This window comes from Piliocolobus tephrosceles, chromosome 13 (genome assembly GCF_002776525.5).
Source record: "Piliocolobus tephrosceles isolate RC106 chromosome 13, ASM277652v3, whole genome shotgun sequence".
NCBI classification, from domain to species: domain Eukaryota; kingdom Metazoa; phylum Chordata; class Mammalia; order Primates; family Cercopithecidae; genus Piliocolobus; species Piliocolobus tephrosceles.
In genome coordinates, this window is record NC_045446.1 from 30,769,088 (window position 1) to 30,788,584 (window position 19,497).

Genomic DNA, 19,497 nt, shown 5'->3' on the forward strand with positions numbered 1-19,497 from the left:
ATTTTGGCAGGGCTTCTGGATCCCCAGACCCAGTGGGAAGAATGACATGTTTCCAATTGAATGACTGGCTCACTGCTGTGCTAATGGATTCTTTTGCCAGAGTGCTCTGGTAATTTTAGAAAATCAAGAGCTCAGAAAATGAATGCATTGTTTAAAACTATGATTCACTTTTATTTTCTACTTTATTTGCTGGTCCATGTTTTGCTTGTATGAGTTATTCATGTAAGAATGCTTGTGAGCCCTGACATCTAGCTTCTTCCAGAGGTTCAAAAATATAGGATATGGATTATATTACATAAGGAAAGATGTACAGTGAGGAAGGATGAATACAGAAGCCATACTGCATGGTGGTTAAGGGGAGGGGCTCTGGGGCTGGGTAAGCAAATTATATAACTGGCCTCAGTTTCTTCATCTATACAACGGGCATAATGAAAGCATCTACTTGGCTGATAACTATGCAAATGCAATGAGATAATACACATGAAAAGACTAGAATAGGGCTTGGTCTATAGTGAGCAGTTGGTAAATAGTAGACATTTTTCATATGATTAGTATAAAAAGCAAAGAGGAGATACAGGTAAGCAATTTCATTCTTACAGTCAACAAATTCTTAAAGCCATTCCCGAGATGATCATTCTTCTCTTAAGGGGGCTTATCATCATATTTTTGAGATCACATGCACTTCTCACTTCTCAAAGAAATATCTATTTTAAAGTAGTCTATTAGAATAAAGCAGGCTTCCCCTAAAGTAACATGTACTTGGTATACTTACACATGTCTGTGAGGGTGAGCAATCTCCTCCTAAAAATCATCTCCCTCCTTCTACTGTTCTAGGTAAGTTGCTAACATGACATTCCAAAGGTATTAAGTGAGTGCTGCAAGTCACGTCACTGTGGTTAAGAAACGATCTTCAGGCCGGGCGCAGTGGCTCAAGCCTGTAATCCCAGCACTTTGGGAGGCCGAGACGGGCGGATCACGAGGTCAGGAGATCGAGACCATCCTGGCTAACACGGTGAAACCCCGTCTCTACTAAAAATACAAACAAACAAACAAACAAAAAACTAGCCGGGCGAGGTGGCGGCGCCTGTAGTCCCAACTACTCGGGAGGCTGAGGCAGGAGAATGGCGTGAACCCGGGAGGCGGAGCTTGCAGTGAGCTGAGATCCGGCCACTGCACTCCAGCCTGGGTGACAGAGCGAGACTCCGTTTCAAAAAAAAAAAAAAGAAACGATCTTCAATGTTCTCTTTTTAAGGTTAATAGGGAAACCTCTGACCCATTTCCTCATAACTGTCAAAGTGTTTTTGCCTAGAATCTCACAAAAAAAAAAAAACCCTATTAATGCCAATCTTGAAATAAATTAAGAATCCTACTGTGTCTCAGATGCCTGGGCGGATGAAAAAGTTCCCCAAACTAAGCAAGCATCGAGGAAGAAGGTTCACTGTTGGTGGGAAAAGATTAACCGGAAGCTTCCAATGCCCGATTTTTAATCACAGGCTGATTATCAAATTGCTGAACGAATTTGGCATAGGAAATATTTTTTATAAGCAGAAAAATTAACATTGAATAATTTAACCTAGCGGAAAAATAAAAGATTTGCCCAAAGCATCTGTAATTTTATAAAACTAAACAACCAAGGTGTTTTATGAAAAAGGAAAAAGAAACAAAAGATAAGGGTAACACGACCAACACAAACATCAAGTTTAAATATAAGGAAGGTGATTAGAAATTCAAATTAGGTAGAATATCTTTGTTTTAAATTGGACCATTAAAAAAATCCCATTTTAAGGCTTTGTGGCAAAAGATGACTAATCCTGAGGGGGAAAAATATTGTTGCCTTCTAATTAGCATGGTATATTTAAAAAACCAAGTGTCAAACTATAATTTCTCAAATTATAAGTTTATCTAGATATATTTGAATTATAACCCTTATTTAAAAAATGTTTATTTATATTTAGAGAAACATTTTAGGGGAATGGGAAGGAAACACTATTCACAAACCTAGGTGTAGATTCAAGAACATGTGAAATGCTGGGGCAGGGTGAGGCATTACTGTACCTCTCAGCACAGGACCATTCACCTGAGCTCATAGGTCCAAGGACAAGTCATGGGGTGCAGGCAGCTGGAGAGGAGGCACCAAATTGCAACTCATCACCTGGGGAAATCTGACGGGATTAAAATAATTTCTGCAGCTTGGCCACATCACTGAACATTAGCATGTGCTTTGTCACATGAAATTATCAAACCGCCCTGTTGGACATCTCATTGTTTCCATGGCATACCGAGGAGTTATGAAATCAGGAACAAATCCAACTTTTCAACATCGGTATGAATTAAAAGAAGGCTGTGTTCAAGTGAATTCTAACCCATGGCCACAGTCCCTACTGAGTTTCTAAGGACAGAGGGGAAAATAAATTCAGGACATTTAGAATATCCATGGAGTTTAAGGTCCGTAATGTGCTACTCATAACATGGCACAATTCGGAAATCATGATCCTTTCAGCAATAATCTGTTACTCTGACACATTCCAAGTAGTCCTACTTTGCAAAGTAGGTAATAAAAAAATAGAAAATGTTTTAGTGCCTTTTAAATTTCCACAAATATGTGGTAAACCGAAACACAATGGGATGCTCTATCCCCCTTGCCTTCAGGGGAAAGCAAAGCTTGTATTCACCCAGCCCACCAGAGACTCACATCATATCCGCTGTTGCGGATTCCACGCCGGGGTCGCTCCCGAGTCACCAGAAGGTCCATCTCGGTTTCCCCTGGACTCGGGCTGTTCAGAGACTGCCGGCTTCGGTAGACAGAGTTCTTCATCTGTTGCCTGAAGAAAATTCAACAACTGTTATGATGCAGCAAATGCCCTGACAGATGGAATTCTCCACTGATCCAAAGTACAGGCAACCAATGAAGGGTTTGGATTTGCCTCACAAATCTCAGAATTGATGGTATTTATTCCCAGGATATAAGGGGCTGTAGAAAGAGTGAAATAAAGATTTTTTTTTTCCAGATGCTGTAATCATTTGGCTGAATTGTAAGTGTTCTTTCATATGGAAACTAGGTAACTACAATCAATTGCAACATTGCAACCTCATTTAAAATTCTGCTGATGGCAAGACCAGGGGTTCTCCCTTGACCCTCTAGGACAGCTAACGCTGATGGAACAAACTTGCCTTTGTTGACTTTGTTGACTCAGCAACCTCCTGTTCCTTTTACTCTTTCTGGTTTCACACGCAGGATTCTATGATGTGTTAATAAACCCTGTAGTTAGTGGGCTGCTTAATATTATGACTGTGGATAGATTTCTTTTCTGCTACTACCACAGTAGATTTCCTTCTGGACTAAGAAGCCATAAAACCAGACGTAATTTGGGGCTTTTCCATTCATCCACCCTCACATTCACCCACCCACCCATCCATCCATCCATCCATCAATCCATCCATCCATCCACCCACCCACATCTATACATCCACCTACCTACTCATCTATCCATCCACCCATCCACCCATCCACATCTATCCATCCATCTATCCATCCATCCAGCCAGCCAGCCAGCCAGCCATCCCTCATTTACTGAATGTCTACCATGTGCCATGCACCATGGAAGATGATGAACATCCACAGTGAACAAAACAGATTATGGCCCCTCCTCTCCTAGAGGTTACATCCTAATGAGAGAGACAGATAATTAACATGGTAATTTCAGAGTGATAAGTGCTATTAAGCTCTGACAAACAGGGACTAGGATGGGAGACAGCTTAGGATGATCAGGGAAGGCCTCTCTGGGGAGGTGACAATTTAGCTGAGTCCTAAGTGGAGCCGGCCACATGTTGATCTGGGCACAGAGCATTTCAGGCCCAGGGAGTAGCACATTCCGGGGCTCCACTCAGCTACTGCTAAAAAATTCATACATTTGTCACCCCGTCTTGTCTCCACTTGTCATTAGAAAAATCTTTTCAAAGAGTAGGAAGTAAATATCAACATAGTGAGGACAGTAGCTATGCTTTTCTTCTTCCACAAGAGGTAATTTTACAAGTGGGAACGAGGCTTATTGGGGACAAGTGAGTTCCACATGATCCTGCAAGATGGCAAAGGGAGAGCACTTCCTTTTCACCCAGCCATAAGTTTCCCTGTGATTAATTTGCATTCTAAGACTATCTATCTTCGGAGAACTCTCCAAACATTGCCTTTTTTTTTTTTTTTTTTTTTTTTTGATAGGGTCTCAATCTGTCACCCTGGCTGGAGTGCAGTGGTGTGACCTCACTGCAGTCTTGACCTCCCTGGATGAGGTGATCCTTCCATCTCACCCTCCTGAGTAGCTGGATATACTGGCACATACCACAAAGCTAGGCTAATTTTTTTGTAATTTTTGTAGAGACAGGGTTTCACCATGTTGCCCAGGCTGGTCTTGAACTCCTGGGCTCAAGCGATCCACCCACCTCAGCCACCCAAAGTACTGGGATTACAGGAGTGAGCCTCTGTGCCTGGCCAACACCGCCTATGTAATGTCTCTATTCTAAGATGCTAGCTATTCATGGGTTGAAGGTGAAGAGGCTGTATTATTTCTTCCCAGTGACTATGTGGGAAGCCCCAGAAACCTGGCAGGCAGACACATTTTTTTCAGAGACACACAGTAAGTTAGTCACAGAATTACTGTCATACATAGTCTAGGAGAGGCAGTAGAACTCTAAGGCAAAGCATTACCCTTGTTGTTAGCCTTGGGAATAAAGCAGACACCACTGGTTCTAGACCTTCACCATGAGGAGCTTATACCTGCTCAGAGAGCATCTGTTGCCTTTGCTTGCCTGTTACCCGTGGTAACCTTCCTTTGGTAAGAGCATCGTGATGTCACTTGGGGGCTCCCTTTCCTCCAGTGGTAGGCATGTGACTCAGGCTGGACCAATCCCAGCATCGCATCCCCATGGCCACAGTGATGGGTCAGGGGCTGGGCACCTGACCTGAGTTGTTCTGGTGGGACTGAGTCTCGGGGCTTTTGCTAGGTCAACTAGGAAAGAGGCATTCTCTTGCTTTTGCTGGGTCAACTAGGAAAGAGGCGTCCTCTTGGCATTGGGGTTTCTAAGAAGATAGGATATATGCCAGGAGTTGCTGGCAGCCAGTTTTTCACCATGAGGTAAGAGCCTGCCTGAAAATGAGGGCAGCAGAGAGTGAAAAGAGAGCAAGATCTAACATAGGAGACTTCATCTGACCCCTGGATCCAGCCATGCCAAAGCCTTGACTTTTCCATAATGCTCAATAATACATTCCCCTTTGATTTAATCAGTTGTGCTGGATTTCCATCATTTGCAGCCCAAAGAATTCTGACTAATTCTAGTAACGGCGCTCATAAGCGAATAGTATAAACTGGGCCCTACAGTTGTCTGCAGTTAGCGGCTTCCTTTAGGGAAGCCCAACCTCAGTGAATGGTTGAAACAATCACTCCAAGTGATTCACACCTTCTGCAGACTCCAGAAGAATTATCACCCTTGACCTAATTACACATCATTTTTGGGAAAAGGCAGACTTTACAGCTGTCTTGAGACTATCAATTAGCCCATTTAGAAAAGATTTACTATAAGGCTGGTGGAGTAAATACTAAGATAAGCAATTGACACTTAAGTAGGTTATTTTGCAAGTGTGAGAAATACAATAGCGAGAGTGTGTAAGCCCTGTCAAGAACTGTAAATGTAGGTAACACTGAAATGTATACCAGTCTACTTTTCTCTCGGAGGCAACATCCCCTTAAAATATACAGCTTAAAGACTGCTCTTAACATGGATTTCAATTTCTTGACCACCAATGCAGGCCTGGTGTGCAAGTATCTATTTAAAAATAAATTAGACTCTCAGGTAGAGAAATTACCTATTTTAATAAGATAGCATTCCATTAGGTATATTCATTTCTTGTTGATACTTTGCTATATACTTCTTAAAGGCAATACATTTGGAAGCATGCAAACTTGAGAAGCAAGTTCTTTAACTCTGAAAATACTGCTGGGTAGGTAATGATGAGTTTTACTTGCTTGTTAATCCCAATATAGTTTAAGAGAGTAGTTCTCAAATCATGTTCTCTTTCTATGGAACCCCAGGGCTCCATGGAGATGGCCTGGGAAGGATTGAGGAGCAGGAGGAGGCGGCTCAGCTTCCATCAGAGCAACTCCATCTTTATATATTATTACCTTACGTTGGGTTCCCTAGAAGCAGGTTCTAGAATGATTGGAGTGTAAGTCATTTATTTGGGAGGTGGCTCCAAGAAGCACTAGCTGGGGAGTAGGGAAATGATAGAAGGAAGGAAGGAACATCAATAAAGGGTATGATATGGAGTAGATTTGTGTTTTGGGCAAGGGAGTCTCAAACTCACTGGAAAAGTGTGGGAGACAGTTGTGTTAGAAGGTAGGTTTTATTATTATTTAGGTATGGCATGGCTAATAGATCAGGACATGAATGCCATTAAAAATACAGCTTGAGGCCAGGCACAGTGGCTCATGCCTGTAATCCTAGCAATTTGGGAGGGTGAGCCAGGCTGATTAAGAGGTCAGGAGATTGAGACCATCCTGGCCAACATGGTGAAACCCCATCTCTACTAAAAATACAAAAATTAGCTGGGCATGGTGGCATGTGCCTGTACTCCTCCCAGCTACTCGGGAAGCTGATGCAGGAGAATCACTTGAACCAGGGAGTTGGAGGTTGCAGTGAGCCAAGATAGTGCCACAGCACTCCAGCCTGGTGACAGAGGGAGACTCCATCTTCCCCACTGCCCCCGCCCCTGCCAAAAAAAAAATATATATATAGCTTGTTACACTCACAGATCCCAAGAGGAGGGAACAGGCCATACCACAGGGGAGTGTGACTAATCTTGATTGAATACTTTTGGCAGATTTCTGGGGCACAAGGGCTGTCCTGAGTTGTCTGGTACCTGGCCCTGGGGTAATTAGGGCAAGCAGACAGGGACTCAGAGTAGAGAGCCCTGTGAGACCATATACAGAAGGCAGTTGGTGTTTGGGCTCTGCATTGGCTGCTTTGCACATGAGAGGCGTGTTTGCAGGTGAGTCCTTTATTAGCACTAGGAATCCAGTAGCCTGGGAAGGACAGTTTCTCTGGGGTCAGCAAGGCCGCAGATGTCCAAATCATCAAGTATAGAAACTGAAAAATGTAGTTATTGCAACAGTGTAACTTACGCTTCCAGTTCCCTTGCCAGGGGTATTTATCTATCGGTTTCCATCTGTTATGGACTGAGGATGCTCCACAGTGTCTTTAACTACATGACACTTCTGGTTGGTGGTTGCCATGAAAAAGCCTTTAAGTTGGAGTCACAGATGCCTATAGTGAGTAGGAAGCTGCTGGCCTGGACAGGCACAGGGAGAGCTAAGGGCATGGACCGGGGCCACCAACAGCAACCACCTTAATTACATTATGTACTTTGTGTCTCGGGGTAAGAGTTTAAAATGTAAAAATGAGGTGTTCTGATTTTTTTGAAGGCTCTGAAAATGATTTTAAAAAGATTTAGTGACGAGTCAACACTTGGAACCTAAACTTTGTCTTTTATTTGATTTAATTTAGGTCTTAAGGTAAAATTCTGGTTACTGATTAATCTAGTTTGGATATTTGTCTCCACCCATATCTCATGTTGAAATGTAATCCCCAGTGTTGGAGGTGGGGCCTGCTGGGAAGTGACTGGATCACGGGGGGCGGATCCCTCATGGGTTGGTGCTGTCCCTCTGACAGCGAGTGAGTTCTCGTGAGATCTGGTTGTTTAAGAGTGTGTGGCATCTCCCTGCCCCAGCTCTCTTTTGCTTCTGCTTTCCTTCCACCATGAGGAAAGGCTCCCTGAGGCCTAAGAAGATGCTGGTGCCTTGCTTCCACAGCCTGCAGAACCGTAAGCCAATTAAACCTCTTGTCTTTATAAATTACCCAGTCTCCTTTACAAAAGAAGATACACATGTGGCCAACAAGCATATGAAAAAAGCTCAATATCACTGATCACTGGAGAAATGCAAATCAAAACCAAAATGAGGTACCATCTCATACCAGTCAGAATGGCTATGATTAAAAAGTCAAAAAATAGTAGATGCTGGTGAGGTTACAGAAAAAAGGGAACTCTTACACACGTGGGAGTGTAAATTAGTTCAACCATTGTGGAAAGCAGTATGGCAATTCCTCAAAGAGCTAAGAACAGAACTACCATTTGAGCCAGCAATTTCATTACTATTACATATTCAGAGGAATAGAAATCATTCTACCATAAAGACACATACATGAGAATGTTCATTGCTGTACTGTTCACAGCTGCAAAGATATGGAATCGACCTAAATGCCCATGAATGACAGATTGGATGAAAAAAAAAGTGACACATATACACCATGGAATACTATGCAGCCATAATAAAGAACAAGATCATGTCTTTTGCAGGAGCATGGATGGAGTTGGAAGCTATTATCCTCAGCAAACTAATACAGGAACAGAAAACCAAATACCATATGTTCTTACTTGTAAGTGGGTGCTAAATGATGAGAATTCATGAACACAAATGGAACAACAGACACTGAGGTATACTTAAGGGTGGAGGGTGGAAGGAGGGAGAGGGCAGAAAAAATGACTATTAGGTAATAAGCTTAATACCTGAGTGATGAAATCATCAACCAACCCTGTGACAGAAGTTTACCTATATAACAAACCTGCCTATGTAACTTCAAACCTAAAATAAAAGAAAAAAATAAACTACCCAGTCTCAGGTATTTTTTTATAGCAATGCAAGAATGGTTGGCCGGGCACAGTGGCTCACGCCTATAATCCCAGCACTCTGGGAGACCAAGGCAGGAGAACTGCTTGAGCCCAGGAGTTCGAGACCAGCCTGAGCAACACGGCAAAACCCCATCTCTACCAAAAAAAAAAAAAAAAAAAGAGACAGACTGGCCTAATACACTGATGCTATCTCTGGACTAGAGCATGATTCCTTCACTTGTCCTGCTGTGGCTTGGTCACTGAAAGCAGAACCTCTGGAGGGTTGTACTGTGAACAGTAATTAACAGGTAACTCTAACCTGTGATAGCAGATAAACAGTCAGCAGTCTCTGGAGTCAATAGCAGAGTGTGTCAAGAATAATACCTCTGAGCTTACCAAGGTTGTTCCTCTCTTTTTTTCTGTCTGTCCCTTCCCATTCTCATCTCTGGCTGATCCTATCTCTATTCCTATTCCTAGCTCGCCCAGTTTATGGCTATCCATATTTTCCCCTTAACTGGTCAAAAATATTTTAAAAATTATTTTTGGTGTTTTATGATCATGAAACCATTTCTTCAATGAACATTTGCTGAGAATTAGCTACATAATGCATGGCATTAGCAGGTCATCGAAAGGTCCCAAGAATCTGGCCTGCACCTGTGCTAGGCAGAGGAGATGCCTCTTTACAGAAACAAGTCTGGTTCATTCTTTGTTCATTCCCTTTTCATAAAAAGACTTAACTGAAATTTTTGTTTCTCAAGTAACTTCCTAGCTAAGTTTCTTTAATTTGTACATGAAAATGATTATGTTAATGCAATTCATAAAATCCAGCCCCACCTCTCACCTTGATTTTGTGGCTTTGATTCATTTTCCCTGAGTGTCAGCAGGAAATCCAGAAAAAACAGCTCCCATCCCAAAGACCACTGAAGTAAAACCCCCTGAAGCACAAAATAAAAGCTAAAGAACCAATCAGCCTCCCTATAAAACCCCCATCTTTTTTCTTTTTTTTGCTACAAGTATTAACACAGTGACACAGGCATTGTGAACCCTGTCATGGTGTGATTTTATATCAATAGCTTGTCATACCAACCAAGCCTAATTAGAAGCATGGTAAATTAAGCACTGGTTGAGAATTCCCTCTTTTCTTTATTGAAAATAAATTATGTTGATCCAATTCATAAAATTTAGCCCCACCTCCCAGCTTGACTCTGTGGCTTTGATCCAAGCCTGTCACAGAGTCATTTTTGTCTATCATGGCTCTGTGGCATGTCGGGGCGGTGGCATGCTCAAAGCCAGAGGGGAGTCACCAAGGAGACTATGTATTGGAAAGAGGCAGCCTCAAATTATGAAAGCGCGTCAGGTAGGTAGGAAAGGAAGAAAGGTGGACATGTTTGGGTTCACTAACCTCTGCCTCTGACCCAGCATGTGAAATCACTCTGCTTAGTCAGCAACAAAGCTTGGAAGGCTGCAGCCATGGTCTGAATGTTTTTCCCCTCCAAACCTCATGTTGAAATGTGGTTCCTGCCATGGTGGTGTCAGGAGGTGGGACATTTGGGAGGTGACAGGGCCAGGAGGGCTCCTCCTCATGGGTGGAATTGGTGCTGTTATAAAAGGATGAATTTAGCCTGCTCTTGCTCTCTTTTTGCCCTCTACCTTCTGCCATGGGATGATGCAGCAAGGAGGCCCTTGCCAGATGCCGGCACCTTGATCTTGGACTTCCCAGCCTCTAGAACTGTGAGAAAATATGTTTCTGTTCATTATAAATTGCCCAGTCTCAGGTATTCTGTTATAGTGGCACAGAAAAAACTAAGGCAGGTGCCAATTTAAGCCATCTGGCTTAGCCCTTCCTCGCTGGGACAGGACTCCCTTTTAGATCGTTACAGCACCTCACACTTCCAACACCCACCACACTTATCATTAATAAACTTTTGGGGTGATTCTGTCTCTCCCATTAGACCCTAAGTTCCATAAGAGCAGCAATAGGACTGTCTTATCCACAATTAAATGTTGAAGGAATTCAAACTGAATGAATGAATAAGCCTACATGAGCATGACAGCATTGAGCATCTTGAATGGTACCTAATACGTAGCAGGTGACAATATATGTTGAATAAATGAACAAGTCTGTGAATGAGATAAACCAGCATGGAGCTCTGAGCACCTGTGCAGTAAGTATTTACTGAGGCTGAATGAAAAGGTGAGGCATGAAATTTGCTTTTCTTATGCAAGAGCCTCTAAAACAATTGAACAATACAATGTCCCTTGATCTGGAAGTTGCACCATTAGGTAGGTGATAATTATAATCTTCATTCAGCTCTGAAAAAGCAACTGGTTTGAAAATATCACTAAGCTAAAGGACAATTATGGTTGTTTGCCCAAGTATTTTTTTTTAATGGCTTTAATGTTATTCTCCTTCAGACTCATTATAGAGCACCTGCTTGCACAGACCAGTGTGGTACAGATCAGTGGACTGCAAAGATCACAATCCTACAGTACCAGATAAGGGACCAGGATATACTGCCCAAGGCCTGCCCTTATCCCACCAATGATACAACACCCTTTACAGAATCCCTTAGAGACTGCACCTGTTTTTAGACTCGGTGAATGGAGCACAGAGTTCTGAATCTGGATCCAAAACATGCTCCATTTCCTTTGGGGCTTTTTCATACATCTTTTTCCTTTCGGTCAGACCCTTGCTCGTCTCCACTGCAGGGAAGTCGTAATATCCCTTCCTCTTGGCTTTGAGGCGCAGCTTGTTCCGATAGTGCTCGATGTCTGACTTCTGCTTCAGGGCTTTGTTCACCTGGGGAGAGAGACAGTCTCAGGCCCACACCTGACCCAGTGAGGCCAGCAGGTGGGAGACTTTCACCAGGAGGTTATCACTTCTAGAAACCCATCACGGGCATCACCTCTGGGCCTCCGAGCTAGCCAGACCCAGCTGCGTCCCATTCTGAGCAAGCCCACAACAGTAGACTACAGATAATGTGGAGCCTGGCACTCACCTGAATCACCTGAGACCTTCCTCCAAGGCTTCCTTCTCCCTGGTCTGTCCTGTCTCTGTTCAGGCCTAGGCCTGACTCCATGCTCTCAGCAATGTGGCTTGGCCTTAATTATGCCTACACCCTTTTGGTCCCTCTGTGTGGGTGCCTCTGCCAGTTCTCAGTGCCCTGAGTCTAGCTCCAGTCCTGGGGAACCCAGTGGCCTTTGCTGCCCTTCAGCTGGTGTCCAGCTGGATAAGACGGCAAGTTCCTGAAGAGGCTGAGTTGGGACAGACAGGGTGGAAGGGGCCGCTCCCAAGGCCTTTCCACACTGTCAACCTGCATCCGACAGCGTGTTTTTTAAATCCATGCCTTTCTTGAGAGAGAGGTAATTTTGAAGCCTTCTATGGCTACTAACACCAACCAGGTCCTGCCCTATAGGGCAAAGGCAGTCTGGTCTTTCAGAAGGGAACGTGGCTAATGTACCTTGCAACCTGTTGGAGATATAAGCAAGTGACTGTGCTAGATAAATAACAAATGATGAGAATGTCATATCAACATTTCCAAACTTCCTGTTTTCTTAAAAATAATCTTTAAACGAATGTCATGTAATTTACAAAAGAAAAACATATGGCTTCTGGGTTGTGCTTTCCTCATTTAAACCAGCCACCCATAATAAAAGGAGGAAGAAAATTACAAGACAATCTGTGTCAGGCTCCACAAGGCAACAAATTATAGAGAACAGTTCAGGGCTCTCTTCCAATCCAAATGCCAGCAAGGTCCATTCCTTTAACTACCAAAATACAGCATCAATTTCTGGACAAGGAAGATGCTGATTTGCTCTCCTTCTTTGAGAAGGTGATGGGTTTAGGAGGAAAAGGGGGGTGATAAGTTGAATCTATCCCAGATTTGGAATCTGTCTCTATGACATTCATATCATTAAGCTGGGATGAAAAGATCCAGGCCTGGTGGCCATCACATGTGTCCATAACTGAGCAGAGGGTCCAAATCAACAGCAGTTATCAATGCATTAGTGTCAACCTCAGAGGCCTCTAATTATGGGGTTTGCATGTCTGGTGGCAGAATTGTACCCAAGAGAAAATTCAGTGGCTGTGACTGGTTTTGAGAAGACATCCAGATTCTCAAATTGTAGAGCCGAGGGGCATAAAGTACATGATCTTTCTTCATTGACTGTCTAATGGGTGGTGATAACAACAATAGTAATAATAATTATCATCATGAAAGTGCTTATTGTGTGCTAGGCACTACTCTAAGTACTTTACATATATTAAACAATTTGATCTTCACAGCAGCCCTATTTTATAAATGGAGATACTGAGGCACACAGAAATGAACTAACGTGCTCAAGGTCACACAGTAAGTAAAAGATCTGAGGTTCAAACCCCTGAGGCATGGCTTGAGAATCCATACTCTTTTAAGCACAATGCTATTATTCTCTGATAGCCTGTGGTAAGTCAAAGAGAGGAAAGGAGCACTGGACAGGAAGTCAGGGGACCTCAACCTCATGGCTGTCACCATAACCTGCCGTGTGACTCTGAGCAACCCACTTGACCCCTCAAGCTTCAGCTTCTTGGTCTAAAAAATGAAGAGGTTGAAAGAGAAGTGTTCTGTATGTCCACAACCAGTTACTTTTTTAAATCAGTGAAGGTTTACCCATCACATCTTTAGGCCATCTGAGTCTTTCTGCCTAGAAAACAAGAGTTGCTTTCTGAGTCGGGTCTGTAAACTGCTTTTATAAAGGGCCCAGATGCTGCATATTTACAATACCTGGTTTTATAGGGCCATAACATGTTCCTTGACGTGTGGTGGGAAAAAGACTTTAAAACTTTGGAAATCTCCCACCTGTTTCAGGTAACAATAGCTGAGTATAAACAAATGAAATGAACAACCAACCTGACAGCTTAAGAACAGAGAAAAATTAAGGGCATGTGTATGCACATGCTTGGGCACACATGTAATATGAATGTTCACTTGTAGGGTCCAAATGCATCTTCTTAAAGTTCATAAACATTTTCAGTCCACTGGCCACTCTGCTGCTGAAGATGAAGGAAACACAGATAATTTTTACCTAACTTCTGGCATCTATCTATCTATCTATCTATCTATCTATCTATCTATCTATCTATGTATCTATCTATCTATCTAATTTTCTTTGATGAAATCATCACTCTACGGTGAATGTTCCAATTTTTTTTCAGACTCTTAGGAAAGTTGATTAACATCATGATATCTATTGATAGCTTTCTGGAAGCAGCCAATGAGTTGTTTCAAGTTTGCTCAAAGGAATAAATGTCATTTCGAAGTCCATAGAGTGGCCCACATCCCCGTCCATATGACATTATCTTCCCTGGTTCCCTCTCAATTCAAGCCCCTTCTATCCCCACTACAAGCAACATCCCACAACACACAGTTTAGGAGTGTTAGCAAGAAAGGCAAAAGGCTGTGTGTGTGAGGGGGTCGGGGAGTGGAACGCCTGATGCTTTTTCATAACCACATTTTTTAAAAAGTTCCCCCTGGGATTTTAATGAACATAGAAGTGCTCTGAAAACATCACCCAACAAACTCATTTTGGGTGACTTGTGTCCTGATTCATTCTGCAGAGGCCTGGTACATGCAGAGGTAAAGATGAGCTATATGGCCCTAGGTGCAGTCTGCACCCAGTATTCCCAGGTGTTGTTCTTTTGTCCAAATTTCCCAAGTCTGGCCAGACCATCTCCCGCCCTGGGTCCCCAGGCACTCACCTCGCCGTTGAGGACTGCCGATGACTCCTGGCTCCTGTCCGAGGTGGGGGGCACCACGGGGAGGGCTGTGGGTTTTATGGCAATGAGCTGCACAGACCCAGAAGATGTGTCAAAGGGTTCAGCGGCCACCTTGCTGGAGTTGTCAAATAGAACTGCTCCCTCCTCTTCATCACTCGCTGGCACTGAAGCACAACATCAACACATCGATTTTCTGATGTAGGGGGGTTGTGTGATCCCAGGAGAATTTATGTGAGACTCACAGCCTAAGGACATTACTTTACTCAAAACAACCTCAGAAATGACAGCATCTGCTTCTGTGCTAACAAGGGCTCGCTACTGCTAGCAGTTTTCCCTTAAATTTAAGATCTGTATGATTTATCCCTCCGTTGCCTTATCAATGGGTAGGAAAGAACTGTAGAGATTTGAACCTAAACAGTAAGGACCATTCTTTCAAAACTATGACATAACACAGTTGAAAAAAAATTAAAAAGTAACATCTTTCTCTATGTTTCAGTTAGAAGTGAGAAAAGTGAGTTTGGCTAAACCTTATAACTACTCTTAAAATTTGACAATCCTCAGACTAACAGCATTCAGTTCAGGTTCAGCCACCAGTGCTACCAATCTTTATAAGATGTTAAAGTAACACGTCTTCCTTGGTCAACAAGCCACAGTTATAGTGGCTGACACATTGTTTTTTTCCCCCCTTCTGAAGGTTGCTTCCCCAGTGATTTGGGTTTTGGTTTCTTCTATTTGTCTAAAATAAAAGAAAGCTATGAAAATTCTGCCGGAGAAACTAATTTAAAGCTACAGACAACTCCCCTAATTAAGTAGAAGCATTTCTACCTACACTCTGTTAAATTAATCCTCCCTTCTGACAGATAATTCTGCTGCAATTGCTAAAAGACACCAGTCTGCCTTGAGCTTCCATAACTAAGCTGACAGAAGTTCCAGAGCCCCTGGTTTCTTGCTGATTTACTTGTTCTTAAAGCATATTCCCATTAAGTAACTATAAGAATGACAGCTTACTGAGCATGGCTAGGCAAGAGATACATTAAGCCTATTCAAACAACTAAACCAGTACACAATTTAGGAGCAAAAGAGGTGTTACATAAAATATGGATGTAATAGCAGTGTATTCATCTTTCCTCCTGTCTGCTCAAGGGACTGGGATGTTATTTAAATTATTGAGAAACACATAGTTTGTATCATTCTGTCACTTATCATAATCACAGAAGATTTGTCAAATTAAGCCAAGTAAATTGTTATTTTTACAAAGTGGCTAAAACACTTCAGAGTGTAACAATGGGTTATAATTGGATTTTTTTTTAAGTTCTGTGGGCTGATTTGCAAATAGCAGGCCACCAAGCAGCCAATGACAGAGGAAAATCTCTATTTGAATGTGTTACCAGATGCATCTATATTTTTAGAGTGTAGTTTTGCTGGGCAGCTCTGGCCTGGCCACCATTATCTGCCACCTGGACACTTGCTATTACAAGCCATCTACGAGAGCCAGCCAATAAGGTGGCTCCTAAGAATTCTCACCTCCTGATACTCACACCCAGGATGAATAGGACTGACCTGTGTAACCAATAGGAAACTGCAGAAATGACAATGTGTTACTTCCAAGGCTTAGTCGTAAAAATCAATCAATCAATCAGTCAGTCAATCATGGCTTCCACCTTGCTCTCTCTCTCGGATCACTTACTCTAAAAAAAGCCAGCTGCCACATTCTGAGGACCCTGAAGCAGTCCTGTGGAAAGGTCCATGTGGCAAGGATCTGAAGTCCCCTGTCAAGAGCCATGAGTGACCATCCTACAAGCCCCCGTCAAGACTGTATTTTTTATTTTCATTTTTCTCTTTTTTAAACTTCAATAGCTTTTGTGGTACAAGTGATTTTTGGTTACAAAGATGAACTCTATAGTGGTAAATTCTGAGATTTTAGTGTACCCGTCACCTAAGTAGTGTACACTGCACCCAATATGTAGTCTTTTATCCCTCACCCTCCTCTCACCCTCTCCTCTGTCCCCAAAGTCCATTATATCACTCGCTGTGTCTTTATGTCCTCATAGCTTAGCTCCCACTTATGAGTGAGAATATATAGTATTTGGTTTTCCATTCCTGAGTTACTTCACTTAGAATGATGGCCTCCAGCTCCATCCGAATTGCTGCAAAAGACATTATTTCATTCCTTCTTATGGTTGAGTAGTGTATTCCATGGGGTATTTATACTATATTTTCTTTATCCACTCATTGGTCGATGGGCACTTGGTTGGTTCCCTATCCTTGTGATTGTGACTTGTGCTGCTATAAACACACATGTGCAAGTGTCTTTTTTCATATAATACTTCTTTTCATTTGGGTAGATACCCAGGAGTGGGATTATTGCTGGATCAAATAGTAGATCTACTTTTAGTTCTTTAAGGAATCTCTGTACTGTTTTCCACTGGGGTTGTACTGATTTACATTCTCACCAGCAGTGTATAAGCCTTCCCTTTTCACCACATCCATGCTCACATCTATTGGTTTTTGCCAGTTAAGACTTTAGATGACAGCTCAGGCCAATATCTTGACTATGATCTCATGAGACCCTGAGCCAGAATGACCCAATACTTTCTGCAAGCTGGCAAGGTGATGAAAATATACTTTTTTGTTTTCTCCATAATTCCACAATTCCATTCAATGTTATTTTCTTCTTTCCTTCCTTTGGTTCATCTTCCAATGCAAAAAAATACACTATTGATTTTATTGGTAAACTCTAACCTAGGATTATGATAAAATGGAACCCTCTGATAAAAAGAACAAGTGTAGGTTTTCATAAGGGTCTATCCTAAAATTCTGATGTCTGTTGAGTTTTACATGAGACAAGTTGGTTCTATTGTTTCTATTGGAAAATTTCAAACCTAAAACCTTACGGAATAGAAACCTACAGTGAAACAGAAGCAACCAGACCCCCAAATTCACTGGATTTACTTTTGGCAAAAATAAAATGCAACCAAGCAAGCACTCTAACCCTGGGAAGGATGGCTTTTTAGTGGAGCAAACAAGCAAAAACCTCAACCTGGCATAGTAATTGTGTTTTATTCATGCACCCACCTGTTTTATTTCTGAGCCTTATATTTAAATAATCAAAGTGACCTAAATAGAATAAAGAGGCAGGCAGAGAGGGTAGACAAGCAGAAATGAGCAAGGTCAGCAGGGACATCTAGAGCAGGCCAGAATTTCACTAGCTAAGCGGGGAGTGTCGGGGTCAGGAACCAGCCCCACTCTCTCATCTTCTATGGATTATTTGCAGGGAAGGAGAAAAGACATCACTTTGCAAATGTGTATTCATAAAGGAAGGAGCCTTGTATGGCACAGTTTAAAGCAAGAAAAGGACATAGAACAATACGCACATTGATTCCATTTAATAAAACGAAACAAAGCAATACAACAAAAAACAAAGATACATGTGTGTTGCCATATGCATAGTAAAAAGGTCAGAGAAAGACACACATTGAGTTATTTGGGGTCCTCTGAGGAGTGGGGTGGGTGAGTGGGGCATCTGGAGGAGTCAGTAGTCTGATTTGACCTTGTAAATTTCCAGGAAGTATATAAAGAAAGGAAGGAAGGAAAGGAAGGAAAGAGGGGGAGGGGAGGGAGTAGGCGGAGCTGGGAGGGCAGGCAGCACTATCTTGGAATCTTGGATAGGTAGCGATGGCCGTCACAGTATTTAGTTAAAACAACCTTCCCCATATGGCTTCACTGTCCATTGTCTCTGCTGTCCCCTCACTCTGTGTACCCATCTCTCTTAGCACCTCATCCTAGGAAGAAAAAGAAGAAAGTTGCTAAATTCAAGTCCCCTTTCCAAGATCTAGAGCACCTCTGACTCTGCATGCTCACTTGATAGAGCTGATGGCAGGATGTCTAGTGGTCCCAGGTGGGGCAGATATTTCAGGAAAATTCCACAGGTTACACCCCAATTCTGATGTAGAAAGCACAGCCTCTGTGTTACATGCATGCAGAATTCAGGGAAAGAAAAAATTTCAACAACCAAATAGGTATGACAGTTTAAACAAGTGCTTTATATAATAGCTGAAAATGGGAACAGGGAGCACATTTCCCCTAAAGAATACAAATCCACTGTATCATTCTTTCTTCTTTTTTTTTTTTTTCTCTGCTCTTACCTTTTCAGTCGGGGGAAAAAAAAAAGAAATAAAAGTGACATTTGAAAACAAAAAAAAATTCCAACACTAGCTTCAAGAGAGTCCCTGAACTACACAAATTCCTTTGAAAGGGAAGTGCAGATAAGCAGGGTACCAGAGGGTTTAGCTTTTCACCTGGCATTTCTGTAAGGCTCCACCTACAACCCATTAAAATCCAAAAGGACTTTTCCCTGATCTGAAATCAGTAATGCTGGGTACTTGAATTCTGGCCCCAGTAACCCAGCATCACACACAGAAGGGCCACATGGAGATGAGAGTCAGAACCAAGGTGGGAACAGGAGAGGGAGCCGCACAATGATGTTGACAGAGGCCATCTATCGACAACGCCACTCCACAGTGATGGTGCTCAGAAGACTGATAAATAAACCCCAACGCCAATCCTTACAGGAAAGGAGAGATCTGTGTGAGAAACTAAGCAGTCTAGCTTCCCTGGAGAATTAAGACAGAAGTGTAAAGCTTTTTTTTTTTCTTCTTTCTTCTTTTTTTTTTGATGACAGATCTGTTTCTTTATTGTTTTGGGTTAGTTTTTTCCTGGGACAAGTGGAGTTGCAATATCTGGACTCAGTGGCACAGACTGAACCCATGAAACTTATCAGGAGGGTCAGGGCAGGAAAATGAGAGGAAGCTCCAAGATAAGCAGTTATTTCAGAGATCTGCTGCCTTAGTGGACCTGGTGCAAGAAATTGCGTCAATTCACGTGATTAGAAATTGTACATTTTTAAAGAGGATTTCTAACTAGAGAATTAGAAAAACCTCTAAGCAAACACCAATTCATTCTGCAAAAAGTTTTTCCTAAGGAACTGCACAATTTCACAAGAACAGGGGCAGAGGAAGTGAGACAG

At 42.4% G+C, this 19,497-nt stretch overlaps 1 protein-coding gene across 1 annotated transcript in view; it reads right to left on the reverse strand.

Annotated features, from left to right (window-relative positions):
- The window catches only part of KIAA1549L (KIAA1549 like), a 301,138-nt gene that overhangs the window by 48,154 nt on the left and 233,487 nt on the right, over window positions 1-19,497 (reverse strand). Inside the window, exons 14-16 of the mRNA XM_023185518.2 lie at window positions 14,454-14,635; window positions 11,299-11,516; window positions 2,693-2,822 (exon numbers count right to left, since the gene is read on the reverse strand). Of these exons, the coding sequence (XP_023041286.2) occupies window positions 2,693-2,822; window positions 11,299-11,516; window positions 14,454-14,635 (530 nt within the window). The remainder of the gene's footprint in view (window positions 1-2,692; window positions 2,823-11,298; window positions 11,517-14,453; window positions 14,636-19,497) is intronic.